General features: G+C 38.3%; 1 protein-coding gene across 2 annotated transcripts in view; it reads right to left on the bottom strand.

The window, feature by feature from the left end:
- Positions 1 to 16,139, bottom strand: part of dntt (deoxynucleotidyltransferase, terminal) — a 129,474-nt gene that overhangs the window by 103,194 nt on the left and 10,141 nt on the right. For both annotated transcript variants that reach the window (XM_083538407.1, XM_083538406.1), the window contains one exon: positions 5,899 to 6,015. In XM_083538407.1, coding sequence (XP_083394533.1) covers positions 5,899 to 6,015 — 117 coding nt within the window. The remainder of the gene's footprint in view (positions 1 to 5,898; positions 6,016 to 16,139) is intronic.

The raw sequence follows: 16,139 nt of genomic DNA on the forward strand, positions 1-16,139 counted from the left end.
GCCATGATTGTTGTTTCAGGGCACAGTGGTCCCCAGCAAGTGCCTACCTCAGCTTCCGCCCGGTAACGTAGCAGATTTGGGGGGCTCACTACCTCCCATGGGGCCTCTAGAACTGCTTCAGGACACTGCTCCAGCTGATCTAGGCATGTCAGAGGTCAGTCTCGAGAAACTGATCCCCTTAGCAGACTATTTGGCAGCCTGAAAACTCAAACTTGTCTCTTGCTTTCACAAAGTGTGTGGATGCTGCTCTGGCTCCTTTGAGATTTCAGGTCATCCGCATACTAAATTATATTGATGATTGGTTTATATTAGCTCAATCGGACACTAGGCAAATCCGCATCTAGATGTCATTTTTACCCACATAAAGGAGTTTGGGTTAAGACTAAATGCCAGGAAAAGTGTGCTTTCTCCAGTACAGAGGACCATCTAGCAAGATGTGGTGTGGGATTTAACCACAAGTCTCCAGCTCAGATTTAGACGATTGGTGGACATGTGGAAGAAACCTGGATTTCTGTCAAAGGTCCCATGTTGAGAGCTCCTTTTCATCATTTAACGTTAATGAGTGGCCGCTCTGCCCTAGGTTTCTGAAATGTGCCCCATCTTTTGTGGCACATCAACTTCCTGAAGATGCTGGCCGTGCTTCCAGCATCAACCATCAGCTTCTTACATCAACCATCAGTCTGCTCTCTCGCCTTCTTTACAAGCTGGCACAACTGATCCTCCTGTGGGCACAAGGGAAGCTGCTCTCACTAAGGGAAGTATACTGTACATCTCAGGGCACCTAAACCCGAGAGCAGACGCCCTTTGGTCGGAGGAGGTTTTACAGAGCACACGTGGACCTGTTTGCAACTCAAGAGAGAGGGGAGTGGGAGTCAAGGGGAATGTATCTAGGTTATGTATGTAACCCTGTTTCCCCAAGGGAATTAGACGCTGCATCTCGGTGCCACATTCCCTGCATCCCTGCGAGTGCTTTCTTCCCTCTTTGAAGCTATCTCTACTGCATGTGCATTTATAGCTTCCCATAGTCATAGTCATGATGTCACCCCGCTGTCCTTTCCATTGGACAGATAACACACATGATTCATAGTGTGGTCACGCAGAGGTGTTCCCAAAGTGTTGTTAATGCAGCATCTCATTCCCTCTGGGAACCAGGGTTACATACACAACCTAGATAAATTTTCACTCAGGTTTTTTAACTGTTGCTGTCACAAACTACACTTTGGAAAATGGGGGATTTATTTATTGACTAAAATCTATGTTTTAATCTATGTTCAACCCCTGTAATTGTAAATTTCTAGTGAATTCTCCAGTTGCCTCCTTCCTCCTAAATAAATCGTCAGTTGATGGATTGGCTAGGTGCAAATCAGTAACTGAATGTGTATGCATGATTCTCTTTAAGGGGCAAGCATCCTATACACCTTGTGTTCCCAGGATACGCATCAGATCCACTACAACTCTGTCAGGGATAAGCAGTTACTGAAAGTGACTGAGTGAATGTTCGCACTTTGAACACAAATATGGAGCACTTGCTGTTTTTACGTTAATTTAATAAATAATCCTTATTACTATATTTGACTATTTTACTGTTGTAATTTTTTTATAAAAAAATCACTTTAATTGTGCAATATTGCTTTAAAAACAGGGTACATTAATGTTCAATAATTGCATGCTATATAAGTAATATGACAAAAAATAAACAAAATTAAATATAAAACTTGAAAAACTTAATCCAAGTAATAATTCATTTGTTTTGCTACAACTGTTAATTTGTCCATAAAAACATTTCTAAAATTCTCTTTTAACTTTATAATTGTGGCTTACTAAGTGTAGATTCATAAGGCAAAAAATCTATTTGAACACCTCCAACATAACAAATGAAAATATTTAAGGGATATGAATATTTTCCGAATGCACTGTGTAAATATTCATTACATTCTAAAGTTGATCTTAAAAATGTTCCTGTAGGCTTATGACTGATTATAACTATATTATTATAGCATGCCTATAAGCAACTGCATGACTTGTCCTTTATGAACATTTCAATGTATTTAATGGTCCAACAGTACTGCATACATGTGTTAGCTGTCATTTTCAAAAGAACTAATGCCTTGCTCTTATCTATTACTGATTAATCTATAAAAGCTATTATTAGAATTTGTATAGCTTTTCTATCTCTCATCTGTCATGGCTGTAAAATGATTGAAATCCTTAAGAAACCTGCCAGCCAAAAATGTTCATACACACAGTAAAGCAGAGATATAAAAATGATAAAGTATGGCCTTGAGTGTCTTGTTTGTCTATTCATGTTTTCCGCTGTATGCCTGAACAACAGAGGAATAAAAGCTCTGTTAGTTTAGGGCTGAGTTGAGATGAATGCTCTCAAGGTTTGTTGGCTGGGTAGCTAAATGGACTCAGCTATTTCCGGTGTCCTCTACATAACAGTACCAATAAAAAACATCCTTCCCCCGGCATGCATAGCATGATCAAGCCTGAAAGTACATTTGCAGACTGTCTTTTGGGCTCAACCATAACAGGAGGAGTCAGGTTATGTAATCTTTCATGTTTAATGTTTCCCTTGTAACACTTTACAGGGTCACCAAGGGAGGGGTTCTATTAAATACTGTTAACAACAATAATTTTTTTTTGTTTATTGTTTTTCGTTAAAAGAAAAATGGCACCATTATATTCAATCAGGAATAAAAGCTCTGCATACACCAGCATATTAAAATGGGGGAATTGGTGAACAAAACAGATTGCAAAAAATATTATATAGAGTTGGTTGCCTGTAAGTCTTATGTAACTCAGAGCCATGGGAATGAACAGCAAATAAATTAAAGTGGCTAAAGTTTAGACATAGCTCAGCTATACTGTCTGGGTGTTTTGTGTGTATGTGTGTGTGTGTATGTGTGGCCACATTTTATACATCTTGGGGTAGTTGGAATGTGTCCATAATTAGAGGAACATTTGACAGGTTTGACCTTGTGGGGGCATATGCCTGGTCACATTAGGAAACTACTTTAATAAAATAAAAAATTAATAGAGACAAATTGTTTTCTTTTGGTTAATGAGGTTAAGGTTAGGTTTAATTAGCTGTATTACTAATTATGGCAGTCCTCACAGGGATAGTAAGACAAACATTTATGTGTGTGTGTGTGTGTGTGTGTGTGTGTGTGTGTGTGTGTGTGTGTGTGTGTGTGTGTGTGTGTGTGTGTGTGTGTGTGTAAACTTGCTGTGATTAAGTGCTGAGGTGTGAGAGAGCTCAGCCCACAGGATTGTTAAAGGATCGATCCGGCTGTGTTGCTGCTCAGTCATGTGCACAGCACCATCACAGAGCTGCAGTCTTAGCAGCAAGCGCACCAGCACAGCCCTGACGATTAAGGTCAACTACATGGAAGCTCATTACCTATTGCCAGCTCATTAATGCTCAAAAAAACAAGCATCAAACTTGAGCGTTCAACTCTTTGCCTCTGCAGCTCACATTCGCACATACATAAACACCCCCTTGCAGATTGCATGTCTAAGAGCTGCTTATAGTACATGTCAGTGTGTTCTCGTGTAAAAAAAAAGATGCAGAAGAGCCCAATGTGTGTGAATAAAAGAGTGGAAGTAAATAAATCAACAATGGAGAGGGGAACGTGTGTTGAATGGCAGCTCAGTAGTGGGGTATGAGAAAGAAAGTCACACCCATGGCTTCCATTTATGAGTGACATCAGCTCTCACCCCAAGCTTTCTGCACTAATGGCCTTGAATGTCCTTCTGTGCATGTCCTTCCCTGCCTAGTCTTTGTCTTTCATTACTGTCTCTATGCAGTCTCTTGTGTACCTATTTCCCATACTCCCTGTCCTGGTTTTTTTCTCTCTCTCTCTCTCTCTCTCTCTCTCTCTCTCTCTCTCTCTCTCTCTCTCTCTCTCTCTCTCTCTCCCTGTACAGGTTTTCTTTTCAACATCTTCTGTACTCTCACCTCTTTTCCTTTCCTCGCCTGTCTCTTTACCTCTCCACATACTTGGTCCTCATGTTCTTTTTCCAGTTTTAGACAAATCCTCTATGCAAACACAAAATGTTCATCCACTCATGCAAGACAAGGTCAGAGTCATGTCTTTATCACACACAAAAAATAAAAACCCACAATCGCTTTATGATCTACGTTTTCGCTCTTACCAGGTTGAATAAATTCTCCTGAATCAGTTTGCTTTGTGAGAGTGTTTGCTTTCCCGGCAACTGAGCAGTGCAGGTTCTGCATTTTCATTAATATCTGATCATGTTTGCTGAGCAGGTACAGATCAGATAAGCACAGGAGGTGAAGCAACATAATCCTCATGCTGAAAGATTTTAATCACGCGACTCTGCAATTGGCAAAAAAAAAAATTTGGGACCTGTTACGGTCTGTCCATGATACTTGTATTGACCTCACAGGCAGAGACAGATGGTATAAATGAACTAGCAGGGGTAAGTCTCACTGCCTTTCAAAAATGACATGAATATAACATTAGGTTATTTGCTGATAATGGATGTCTAAAAGCTAATGTCTAAAAGTTATTTTAAAATATGCAACCAAACAAACAAACAGCACTACCAACAGCAGTAAGAACATTCGCAGAATAGGATGTCCACAGAAGTGAGTCCAGGGCTGATTTCTTTCAAGCCCAGGTTGTAGACTCAAAGACAGGCAACATCCTGTTAATGCACGATATGAAAGGCTAATATGTTTGCTAATATCTTTTATCTAGCCTTTAGCAGTGACTGAGGAAGTACAAATGAAATGCAGCAGCACAGTGAAATAATGAACATCAAAAAGGTTGATTATTTACTGCATTTTTTTGTCCACCCAAAAATGCTTTTGTAGGATCTGTCCTTTAATAAATGAAATGCAGGTTTTAAAAGATTATATAAATATGTAGGCAAAAGATCACAATTGGCAGACAAGCTCAAAATCATCAGACAGGCAAAATAGTCAAACATAATCAAGAATACACTAAAAAAATGGGTCAAAGCAGCAAACAGGTCATATTAATTGGTTATCGATAGACAATAATGCTTCTGAGCGTATTACTTTTGCACTGAGCTGAATTAATTAACTTTGGATGTCAGTGAATGTGTGTTTTTGGAAACCAGTGTGACTAATCAATATAAGGGTCAACATGCAAGTGGGTATTAGTAGTTTTAGTCCAGGGTGACCATGTTGGTGACCTATGTCTGATAGACATATAGAAATAGACATAATAGCAACTAAAAGTCATATAATGAATGGGTGAAATACACAAAAGATGACAGAACTGTATTTCTTTTAGAATGTTAGAGTAATAGATTTTTTAACCATGTTTGATATGAGAGGAAACACAGCATCAGCCAAGTCCTGAAATCTGAAACCTACAAATAAAAAAGGAATAACAAAAATGAAACTGCCTATGTGTCTTTAAAGTGTATATGCAATCATTTGCACTGCGTTATTTTCATTACCCCGTCAATGAGACATAATGATATAATGCTTTGATCAGCCCTAATAGTTTCATTGTCAAGATATTCATAGATTATAAATTTTAGCCTCCTATCTTGTATCACAACCAGACATCACTGCTTAATAGACAGGGTACACTGAATAAAATGTCCTTTTGATTAAGCACATTCATTCATTTTCAAGATATAATAATCTTCCAGTTTTAGCTCCAGATTATTTCTCCGTGTTATCAGACAGGGTAAAAGTGCAAAAGTGTGAATATAAAAGTGTGTATTCACTATCAAATGCCCTATTTTATTTAAAAAGTGGGTCATGGTTGAAAATAACCATGTTGTGATCGACAAGCTGAAGAAACCCTTTTTTGTGTATGTGTGTGTGTGTGTGTGTGTGTGTGTGTGTGTGTGTGTGTGTGTGTGTGTGTGTGTGTGTGTGTGTGTACTTACAGTGAGGATCTTGTTATGATTATGCAGTGTGGTCCGTCTTTTGCATGCATACTGAGAGACAGTAAACCAAGGACTGTCTGGTGGAACTGCTTCTGGCTCTGGCTGCACAGATGGCTTCTGCTTGCAGAGAGAGAAATAAAGAGCAAAAGACAGAGAAGAGAAAGACTGAATGTGTGCATTCAGAAAGAAAGAGCTTCAATACCAGTTCTCACAAACCATAATATCACACCGTTCTGCTTTACATGTAAATTAATTAAGCAAAGCACACATAGATAACTTCAGACAATACGCCAGCAGGAATGAAATCTCACACAGTCCTTTTCATACTGGCTCTTATTGCATCCTGTTAAAGTCATTGGTATGATTTATGTAAGTATATATGAGATATTGGAAGCATCAGAACAACACATTAATAGCTTCTTCTCATCACAGAGTTAAGATAGTGAGGCAATTAATTTTTTTTTCAGCCTGCTCTACAAAGAAATCTGGAAGCCCTAATTGAATTTGTTTCCTGTAAATTGGCTTTTAATTTCAGCACAGAAATCATTTCCCTCCCGTTTATAAGGTTTTAAAATGATTATGTATGTGACATTAGTGTTCTCAGGAGCTGATATAAAAACGTCTAGGAAAATTGCCTGTACAAAGCTCTTGACACATTGTGACTTTTTTTCGACATTAAGTGCTAATGCAAACATCATCATGCTTTAATACCAGTCATTAAAGAAACATTTAGTCAGTTATTAGAGTGGGGGAAATTTGCATATATTTTTGTCTCCTATAGCAGCAGTGGGATAAATCATTATATATTAACTGCCTGCTGCATCGACTAATAAAACTCATCATAACACAAATATTTTCCCTACAAATAATATAATTAAATGTGTAAGAGACTCAGTGCTCATTTGGGATTAGAAAGATTAGAGGGGAACAAAAATGTTCACTGAATATAATTGGAAAAACACACACACAAGCAAAATCACTCTAAATTGTTCCAAGTCGTTTTCCATGCCAGTGTGAGTTTACGAAAGTATAGCTTAAACCTATGCCTTTTCCAGGCATATGTAGTTCTTCTACAAACTCTTAACACAAAGTTGTAGGCACAAAAATGTTTCAGATGTCTTAGGATACAGAGCATTACATTTTCTCTTTACTTGAATTAGTAGACCCAAACCTGTTCCATCATTACAATGCCTTTGTGCACAAAGCAAACTATATAAAGCACCATATGGTTTAAATGGTTTAAAGTGGTGGTCTTGAGTGGCCTCTTAAAGAGCTCTAACCTTAACACTATTAAACAGCTTTAGTTTGAATTGGAACGCTGACTGCTCCCCAGACCTCCTCACCCTACATCTGTACCTGACTTTATGCCCCTTTTGGCTAAATGAGCACAAATCCCAACAACCATTCCCCAAAAACATTTTCACACAAGGTTATTTCAACAGAAAATAGGGACTAAATGTGAAATAGAATGTTCAAAAAGCACATATGAATCTTACGGTCAAGTGTTCACAAACCTTTGTCCATATAGTGTAGAACATTACAGAGCCAACAAAGCTGGGTTTTTTAAAGAGGTGCCAACAACAAGAAGGATGCCAATATTGAAGGATGCAGCAGCATATTAAAAGACAACATCTTTCTTCTTTATGCAGGAGATTGCATGAGGAGAAAATGCATCTAAAGTAAGGGTAATAGACTGGTTGACCTTCAAATGACTATATGTAAAGAAAATTGTTTTTCAGCTGGGGAAGGGGGGGGGTGCATCGAACAGCATGGAGCATGCATGTGATATTTTCTTGTTTAGTTCAATTTTTTTTTGCTACTTTGTTTTTTCAGTATTTACCAACATTTTATTCATGGCAAGAATTATCATCCACTATCACTAATATTAACAGTAACTATCAGACCACATAAAACAAGTTTAGTTTTAATGCATCAAACTGTCCAGGATGTGTGCAAATGCTAAAATCAAAGTCTTTTTTCTTACTAGCAAATCAAGCCATTTTAATAGCTACTCTTAAGTGTGAATGAGTGAGTGTGTTGACCACCATAAGTGCATACTGAAGATCAATAGATAAAAGAAGAGGGAGAGTTTAGACAGAATATTAATTTAACAACAACATGCAACATAATACTCTTACTGCTAATAAAGGTGTTGTTTAAGATCAGGTATGTTAAGTTCGACTAACTAAAATATGCCTGTACAATTTTGTTTGTTCGTTTGTATGTTTGCAGCAAAATGCATAATTATTATTCATAGAGAGATTTTACTGTAAAACATTAGGCCATTAGAGCAATACATTCGTTTACAATATAAGCCCTGCAAATACATTACATTACATAGAGTTCTATGTGATCTCAGTGGTGGGCCATCAGGGCCAGCAAAGCCTTTTCTGCTGCCCTAAACATCAGAAGCACTGACCTACATTTACAACCTAAATTCTAATATTTGTTCCATGAAATTGTATTAATTTATTCCCAACAGTCTATTCTCTTTATTTTGTAGCGTTTCTCTTGGCTGCACTGCTTCCAGTACGTGTATGTGGATGTTAGATTTTTGTCCAATCGGGCAACCCTAAAGCTAGCTAGCTTGTCTCAGCCCGGGACATGGTTTGTTTGCCACTTCCAGACCAGTGCCTACGAGTGGTACCATTGCCTTACAGCCTCTGAGGAGTGGTGCAAATTATTAGTATGCATCTCTGGTTTGTAGGTTGTAGGTGGCACAGGTGCAGATGTAGTGTAGAGGTTTGGAGCTTGCTTTGTAAAATGGTATTCACATTTACATTTACATTTGTGGCATTTATCCAGAGCGACTTACAACTGAGCAGGGGAGGGTTTTAGGGCTTTGCTCAAGGGCCCAGCAGTGGCAGCTTGGTGGTGGTGGGATTTAAACCAGTGATCTTCTGATCCAAAGCCCAATGAGCTACCACCTTCCTCCACATATAATGCCACGCATTGTTATATTGTGTTTTTGTATAGTAGTGATAGTTTCTATAATTGAGACGTGATGGTGGTATTAAGAGGTGGATTAAATTGGGTAAATCCCCACTGAAGGCCTACGTACCAAATACACGGCTCGCCACCGTGTAATCTAATATATAAATATACATATAAATCTAAATAAATATATAAAAATATACATATACATTTACAGTAGCTATGCAACAGCTACAGATACATTAGCTATGCTATTTAATATTATTGGCTTTGGTGAAAATTCTCTTTGTGTTGAATAAAGAGACTGAGTTACAGATCAGAAGGTTGTGTATTCAAAGCTTTGCCAAGCTGCCAGAGTTTAATCCCTCTGCTCAGGTGTGCTGTGCATCCCCCAAATGAGCACATGTATAAATATATGTTTTTTAACATGAACAGTTGTTACTAGTAACATACATTAATATACTTTAAAAAAAAACACGAATGGTAAATAATAACTATGTTTTAGTTATTTACTGCAAGATTACCTTTGGCTATTAAATTACTATATTTTGAATTTAATTATTTACAGTGTGTTAGGTACTGTAAGTGGTATCTAGATTCCAGTTCTAAACCAAATAGGTATAAAAGAAACTACTGTACTACTGTACTACTGATAAGTAAATTTCTAGTTATCAAAATTTAAAATGTCTGTTTCCTTTAAAGGAGATTGGCATGAATAAATACGTTTGTCACCAATTGGTTTTTAGCATCCCTAACATCTTATAAATTACTTAAGGATAAGGGTTTAGGGATTTTAACTGGGTAAAAAAGACACTAGCAATGAGGAAAAGAGGGAATTGGATAATTATTAGTAGTGTATAACAGTCTAAACATGATCCCACCCCCTGTTTTTCCCATTTAATAAATGACTGTGGATTATTATGTGGTTACAGGAGTGCCAAAGGGATTTCAAGATACGTAAGAGGACATTTATATAAATACAATTCAACACTTACAGTTCTTATAAGATACTGAAAGATTCAGCCTTATCTAATAAACAGTGTTACTGATGGGTGCTGAGACTATGAGAGTGTATAATAATAAATGTTTTGTGCTGTATACATGCTCAGCTCAGCAAGCACCAACCCAAATCCCCCTGCTATAACAATCTGGCATAATCACTTTGCACTTTTTTTTTGCAGATAAGGCAGCATGCTATCTTATTAGAGCACCAGTTACATGGTCATTTATTTGAAATTCCTCTTACTTATCTCTAACTCCGCACAACACTTGACTTTAATCGAATACATTTTGAAATTGAAAAATCGCATTTCCTGCCATAAATCTTTTATCACATTATCCATGCACTCAGTGCCCTCGCAGATTGAAGGTGATGTGCGGCTCTTCCGTGAGAGCTGTGGCACGATTTGTTTGGTAAATGGTTGACTAAATACTTGGGCTGATTCTTTCGAGTGCTTTTTATTCAATTCATCCTTAATAGTGTTAGGACAAGATATTGCTTGTACTTATAAATCACTTAAAATTTACAGAGCGCACAATAATTTCTACTAGGTTTCAGGTTTAAAACTTTGTGTTTTTAATCTCTAGTGAATATGCTGTAAACAAGAAATCTTTTGTGTTTTTTGGCAAGATTAAAAGAAAAAAAACAATCATACTTATTAATAATTGAACTCTTCTTCTTCTTCTTTTTCTTCTTTCGGCTTCTCCTATTAGGGGTCGCCACAGCGGATAATCCGTCACCATACCCCCCCTGTCCTTACATTTGTGGCATTTAGCAGACGCAGCCCTTATCCAGAGCGACGTACAAAAGTGCTTTGAGTCTCTAGCAATGAATAATTCTACACTGGTACGCAAGTTTACAAACTTAATATAAATATAACTTGAATTCTACAAAGCAAACTTGGAAAGTGCTAATTTAAGTGTTTCAGAAACAGGTAGGTCTTCAACCGTAGCTTGAAGATAGCCAGGGACTCCGCTGTATGGACATCTAGGGGAAGTTCATTCCACCATCTCGGTGCCAGAACAGAGAAGAGTCTTGAAGTATAAGAAGAGCCTTAAACTCTACATCTGCCTCTTTCAACCCAACTACCTGCATGTCTTCCTTCACCACATCCATAAACCGCCTCCTTGGTCTTCCTCTTTTCCTTCTTCCTGGTGGCTCCATCCTCAGCATTCTTCTACCGATATACCCCATGTCCCTCCTCTGCACATGTCCAAACCATCTCAATCTCGCCTCCCTCACCTTGTCTCCAAAACGTCCTACATGCGCCGTCCCTCTAATAAACTAATTTCTAATCCTGTCCATCCTCATCACTCCAAACGAAAACCTCAACATCTTTAGCTCTGCTACCTCCAGCTCCACCTCCTGTCTTTTACTCAATGCCACTGTCTATAAACCATACAACATTGCAGGTCTCACCACAGTCCTATAAACTTTCCCTTTCATTCTTGCAGACACTCTTCTAACACAAATCACTACTGCTATCACTCTTCTCCACCCACTCCACCCTACCTGCACTCTTTTCTTCACTTCTCTAACACACTCTCCATTACTTTGCACTGTTGACCCCAGGTACCTGAACTCCTCCACCTTCTCCACCTCTTTTCCCTGCAACTGCACCACTCCACTGCCGTCCCTCTCATTAACACACATGTACTTTGTCTTACTCCTACTGACTTTCTTTCCTCTTCTCTCCTGTCTGACCTGTCCATCACTACTGCAAACTGAAAAGGGCTCAGAGACAATCCTTGATGCAGTCCAACCTTCACCTTGAACCAGTCTGTCGTTCCTACTGCACACTTCATTGCTGTCACACTGTCCTCATACATGTCCTGCACCACCCTCACATACTTCTCTGACACATCTGACGTCCTCATAAAATACCACAACTCCTCTCTCGGCACCCTGTTGTACGCTTTCTCTAAATTCACAAACACACAATGCAACTCCTTCTGACCTTCTCTATGCTTCTTCATTAACATTCTCAAAGCAAATAATGTGTCTGTGGTGCTCTTCCTTGGCAAAGAACCATACTGTTGCTTACAGATGGTCACCTCTTCTCTCAGCCTGGCTTCCACTACTCTTTCCCATAACTTCAGGGTGTGACTGATCAACCTTATTCCCCTGTAGTTACTGCAGGTCTGCACATCTCCCATATGCTTAAAAGATCAGTACCAGCACACTCCTTCTCCATTCCTCAGGCATCCTCTCACCTTCCAAAATCCTGTTAAACAATCTTGTTAAAAACTCCACTGCCATCTCTCCTAAACATCTCCATGCTTCTAACGGTATGTGACCTGGTCCAACCGACTTTCCACTCTTCATCCTCTTAATTGCTGTTCGAACTTCCTCCTTACTAATCCTATCCACTTTCTGCTTCACCAACTCCACACCATCCAACCTTCTCTCTCTCATTTTCCTCGTTCATCAGCTGCACAAAATACTCCCTCCATTTTCTCAACACACTCTCCTCACTAGTCACATTTCCATCTCCATCCCTTATTGCTCTAACTTGCAGCACATCCTTCCCAGCTCGGTCCCTCTGCCTGGCCAATCGGTACAAATCCTTCTCCTTTTCTTTCTTTTTATTTCCAGATGTTACACCAGGTACCTTTCTAGCTGTCTCACTTATCACTTCTACAGTAGTTGCCCAATCATCCAGCACCTCTTCACCACCGCCGAGCCCCTGTCTGACCTCTTCCCTGAATCTCGCACTACAGTCTTCCGCCTTCAGTTTCCACCATCTTATTCTTCGTTCAGTCTTCACTCTCCTCCACTTCTTCTTCACCTCCAAAACCATCCTACAGACCACCATCTGATGCTGTCTAGCTACACTGTCCCCCGCCAACACCTTACAGTCTCCAATCTCCTTTAGGTTGCATCTCCTACATAGAAAATAGTCCACCTGTGTGCACCTTCCTCCACTCTTATACATCAAACTATGATCCTCCTTCTTCTTAAAATAAGTGTTCACCACTGCCATTTCCATCCTTTAAGCAACTCTATGGTTGGTTATAATGCAAGTACCGTAAATGTAAATTGTATTACACTCAAAAATTTAAAGTCTAACTTAAGACAGGTATAAGAAAATGTAATCTTATGTAGTTTCATTAAACTTTACCACAATGAAGTACAGTAACTACAGTACAGTGGCGGACCGTGCATTTGGTACCTGGGCCTTAATATCACCACGATCACATTGCAATTATAGAAACCATCAATACTATACAAAAACACAATATAACAACGCGTGGCATTACAGAGAGAGAAAGGCATTTCACATATGGAGGGTGAGTACCATTTTACTAAAGCAAGAAACCCAGTTAAGACAACTCCAAACCTCTACACAACAACCACAACTGTGCCACCTACATCATCTGGAGCAGTTCAGAATCAATATCTGTCTAATAACAGGACAAAAACATAAAAATGTAAATAAAATACAACCTACTCACCAGAGATGCATAGTCATAATTTGCACCGCTCCTCAGAGGCTGTAGTTCAGTGGTACCGCTTGTATTCACTGGTCTGGAAGTGGTGAACAAACCCTTTCCTGCGCTGAGACAAGCTAGATAGCTTCGTGGTTGGCAAACCTCTCCTAGCCATCTAGCTTTTCTTGAAGATGGAGTTTTAAGTATGTCCACGACCAAATAAATTTCTCTTCCTCATTAATCGTAAAAACATCTATCTCAGATATATTAATGTGTGCAGAGCACTACAGACGTGTTTTGCCAGTCGAACTTGGCTGTAACAGTTTCCCTCTGACCAACCAATCAGAGGATGGAAAATTGCTGACGCTATTCTTGGCCAGCTAGCTTTCGATATGAAATTTGTTTTGTTAAATAAACAAAGCTATTTCTTAAGAAAACTAGGGTAAAAATCCCAGCAGTACAAACTTTGAAGGCCCTGGGCAGATTAGATCGACATGGCAGTACATAGAGGCTGAAATCTGGTGGGACAAAAAATCCAACATTCACAAACACGTATTGGAAGCAGTGCAGCAGGGAGAAATGCTACGAAATTAAGAGAATAAACTGTTGGGAATAAATTAATACAATTTCATGGAACAAATATTAGAATTAAGGTTGTAAATGTAGGTCAGTGCTTCTGATAGTGTTTAGGCTAGCAGAGAAGGCTTTGCTGGCCCTGACCGCCTGCCGCTGCTACAGTATGTGGGTGATGCATAACAGCACACATTCATTTAAAAAGTCTCAGTAATTATAAATTATACAGTTTTAGAGGGTGTTCTGCAATAAATGCATTATTTATTATATGCGTAAGAATTTATTGAGTGTTGCAGCTGCCTATTAGAGATTACTTGCATGTAATCAAGTTTTCCATTACTTCCTCAGACCAGGAAAACCTGTCAAAAAGCATTATAATTAAAGCCACATTCATTAATAACCTGTAGAGTTCACTTTCATTCGCAGAAGAATTAAATACTATAATTGTGTGCATATTTGATGACTCTAAATTGACACTTGCTGCTGGTATCGCAAATCAGTCACTTTTACCTTGCCATAATAATATCTTTAAAGTGTATGCAAAATATTTTTGTCTTCTGTCATGCTCACATTTGTGTACAGGTGTGTGGGGCTCGAGTACCAAATGCAGGTTAGGAGAACACGTGCCAAGGATAATAATCTACACACGCACACACACACACACACACCCACACACACACACACGAGTAAGCTGTGTCCATTTAGGTTAATGAGATCACAGCCCACAGACTGACGGGGTTATGGGGTCACATCCCTTCTGAGTCTGACCTTGCCTTCGTCTGTCTCTCTCAGACCATGATTGATTGGAGCTAAGGAAGGCACACAAGGTAGGCCTTCAGGTCTCACTACATCCAAGTCTTTGCCCATACCACAGAGACATCCTTCGTAAAAAGACAGCTTGTACTTCACAAAGAGAAGAGCGGAGCAGGTAAATGAACACTGTGGTATTTTGCAGAACAGGCTAAGCGCCTGGGGAAAAGTCAGCTGTGATCACACAGGCAATTTTACTGAATGTATTTTTTTTATCCGTTCTTATTCACGCCTTAGTGTACTGTGCTTTTCTCTTTAAAGTAAGAAGAATCCATAATAGAAAAAGTAAAAGCTGTGAATGCTGTTCTATATAGCTTGTTTGAGTTTTGCTTCCTTGGGCATTAGAAAAGCAGAAAGGATTATCACTGGCTTACTGAACATTTCAAGAGTTGCTACAAAGGTGATTTTTTTATGCTCCAAAAACAAAACAAAAATCTTTTGGATTAGCAGTTTAAAAAATATATACTTAAATATTTAACATTTTAATATATAACTTAACAAATATCAAAATACTGGTTCAACAAGATGGTTATTTTGGTTGTTTTTACTTTAGACACACTTTATAAAAGTGTATTAATGTCACAGTATCTTTCCTTTCTCATACAAGTTTAAAAGGTTCACCAAAAACATTCATTCTTTCAATACTGACAAGCAAAATTATACTCTTACAAATTCACCTCAATCCAATACAATTTTATTAACGTGCTATTAACGATGAATACTGTCACAAAATAGAAATATATGGATTCATGATGTACTTATTTACCTGTTTAAATAAATAAATCTTTCTTCTGTAAGTATCCCTAATGAGTGAGACAGAGGCACTGGTGGCAAGAAAATAATTCCCTAAGACATCATGTAGAAGAAAACTTGAGAGGAGCCAGACTTCTATCCTTATTTTTTTGACACCTGATTGTAAATGTTATCCCGTCTATAACAGTGTACAAAATGTAAAAAAAATAAAAATAAATAAACAAAAAGTGCAATTGTGTAAGCAGTAAATTCATTATAGTTCAAACATGAATTCTATTTTTTTAAGTTGTTGAAGACTTGAGTGCAAAATTCTTCATGGCAATTGTAGTCCTGAAGCCATTATAGTAATTGCTGGAAGAAAAGAAAATGGATCAAGAGTTCTTGGCAGTTCTACAGTTATAGCTGTCTAAAAAACTTCTAGATTGAACTGTTTTTAAAAAGGAAATCCTCTGTTGTAAAGGGTCAGGTACATGAAAAAACTGTGGCTTTGTTCTGCTAGTGCATTTGTTGATATAATTTTTAATTCATTTGGCACCTTAAAAAAAGAAAAAAGTTATTCAACACAAACTTATTCTTACAGTTCATCTTTGTCCTATGATAAAATGTGTCTATTCCAATAGGAGTGGTCGCTCCACAATTTCTAAATAATTATCCACAGCACACAAGCGCTTAGAGAATGGATTAATTAAATTTAATTTTTTGTTTAGTCACAAAGCAGCTTTACTGAAATAATAAGATTC

The sequence above is a fragment of the Silurus aristotelis genome (assembly GCF_946808225.1).
Source record: "Silurus aristotelis genome assembly, chromosome: 4".
In the NCBI taxonomy this organism is placed as follows: Eukaryota; Metazoa; Chordata; class Actinopteri; order Siluriformes; family Siluridae; genus Silurus; species Silurus aristotelis.